The sequence below is a fragment of the Chiloscyllium plagiosum genome, chromosome 6 (assembly GCF_004010195.1).
Source record: "Chiloscyllium plagiosum isolate BGI_BamShark_2017 chromosome 6, ASM401019v2, whole genome shotgun sequence".
Classification (NCBI taxonomy): Eukaryota; Metazoa; Chordata; class Chondrichthyes; order Orectolobiformes; family Hemiscylliidae; genus Chiloscyllium; species Chiloscyllium plagiosum.
In genome coordinates, this window is record NC_057715.1 from 90,075,388 (window position 1) to 90,077,723 (window position 2,336).

The 2,336-nt window shown below is 37.4% G+C and overlaps 1 protein-coding gene across 1 annotated transcript; it reads right to left on the reverse strand.

Moving 5' to 3' along the window:
• Positions 1 to 1,224: 1,224 nt before the first annotated feature.
• LOC122551069 (serine-rich and transmembrane domain-containing protein 1) lies at positions 1,225 to 1,572 on the reverse strand. The gene is given in 1 exon segment (XM_043692711.1): positions 1,225 to 1,572. A coding segment is annotated over 1 exon segment (348 nt).
• Between the last annotated feature and the right edge of the window lie 764 nt (positions 1,573 to 2,336).

The window sequence follows — 2,336 nt, forward strand, 5'->3', positions numbered from 1 at the left end:
AACTCTACATAGTCAGTCACCTGAGGCAGGAATTGAACCCAGGTCTCTGGCGCTGTGAGGCAGCAGTGCTAACCACTGTGCCACTGTGCCGCCCACAAATGTGATTGAAGTCTTTAAAATATTAACAGGAAAATACAGGGTAGATAAAGATAAATTATTTCTATTGGTTGGGGATTCTAGAACTAGGGGTCATAGTCTGAGAATTAGGAAATATTCCTGCACACAAATGATTGTAGATGTTTGGAAGTCTCTTCCAAACCGATACAGGATGCTGGATCAGTTTTAAATCTGAGATAGATTTTTTTTGTTAAATAAAGGAATTCAAGGACATGGGTCAAAGGCCCATAAATGAAGGTAGGCCAAAGATCACCAATCAACTCATTGAATGTTAGAACAGGTTCAGGGGACTGAATGGCCTGCTACTGTTTCTATGTTCCTTGCAGTTTACAACACAGCATTGTATTATACACAATTCAGTGGTTTAACTCATACAGGAAAGTAATGCCACATGCACTGATTTTGTTTGTGCTTGACACAATGTGAAAAATATTCCCCACTTATTTCATCCCACAAAAGGGACAAATCCACCGTGAAGTGAATTATATTTTCTTCCTGACTAAACCAGAAAATCACTCTTTAAATCAACATAAACACAAAGAAGCAATATTTTGAAGTACACATTTGTGCTAGATTTGTTTCTAACCTGACAATGTTTTAAGATTAAAATATATTCCAAAAAGTATAATTTTTTAAGCAATTATAAACATCGGGCTGCACAGTGGTTAGCACTGCTGCCTCACAGCACCAGGATCCCAGGTTCGATTCTAGCCTTGGGCAACGGTCTGTGTGGAGTTTGCACATTCTCCCTGTGTCTGTGTGGGTTTCCTCTGGGTGCTCCGGTTTCCCCCCCACAGTCCAAAGATGTGCAGGTCAGGTGAATTGGCCATGCTAAATTGCCCATAGTGTTAGGTGCATTAGTCAGAGGGAAATGGGACTGGGTGGGTTACTCTTCAGAGGGTCGGTGCAAACTTGTTGGGCTGAAGGGCTTGTTTCCACACTGTAGGGAATCTAATAAGGCCAATTGATTGATAAATTCATTTTTGTCTATGTTCCACATTATTTCTGAGTCAGAATAATTTTTAAAATTGCACAAAACAGAATAATTTGGGGTAACTTTTTTTTATTTTGAACTTTGGAATTAATACTTCTCTTCATTGTTCTTACTTAGCTTGCGAAAGCTGAGAAATGAGATGGCCTTAATGAAAGGCTATATACTTCCAGATTGGTGCTAGAACTCCCTGTGTTGCTTGTGCATTTGGGACAGGAGGAACTAGAACCAACAACATTCTTAAGCTTCTGAAATGTAATTAACAGAAATAAAATCAAAAAATCAATAAAATCCAAAAAGGCTAGCAAGCTTAGGAAAATCGACAGTTAAACAAAGATATTAGATAAGTTGATGGTAGATGATGAATCCGTGACATAATTGATGGGTGTTGGGTAGGATTCATCTATTGTTTGATTTCTAGAGTTTCCAATTAGTGATTCAGTTGCTTTCTCAGCCGTAGCCATTTCAAATATTTATGATTAAAGGTACAGAGTAGTTTTCGGATTTCCTGCAGAATACCTAGAAGGTGGCTGTGAATTCTTTTTCCACAATTCCACTCAGTAATTAATGCACTGACATTTGTAAACAAAGCCACAGAAGAAGCCTAGTCTAGTTACAGAATAAAATGACCTTTGCGTCCAGTAGCACTGAGAAAAAAAACTTTACATAAAGCCACATTAAACTTGGAAATTAACACAAGAAACAGTTTTTAAATTAAACACTTAAACATTCACGGAGTACTGCTCCGAAAATATAACCAATTACTAGCTAATAGTAAAACAATAAGACAAAGGATTCATCTTTTAATTACTTTAGCTCTTAGTAATTGTTTTATTTAAAACTGTATGTGGCTCCTGTTTTCAGGAAGATGCAGCTTACTGTGATGATGGAACATTACAGATATAGAAGCCTCTCTCACTATTAGAAAGATGTGACTGAAGTAGCTTCAAAATGACACTGAAAGTGGTGGCTTTCCATTGAACTGTGATTACCAGCTCTTCTGATCCTTTGGGAACATACTGACATTTTGTAAATGACTCCAGGCTTAACTGTAGTAATCTGCGCAATATACGAAAGCATTCCTTCCTGTGATTATCAACATTGTCAAGGACTTTTCCAAGTTAACTAATGTGTGTTACACACTATTGCCATAAATCCTGCTCAAGAAAAATTCATGAGGCAATACAGAATGAAAATGTGAAAGACCTCTGGCACATCAAACCTAATT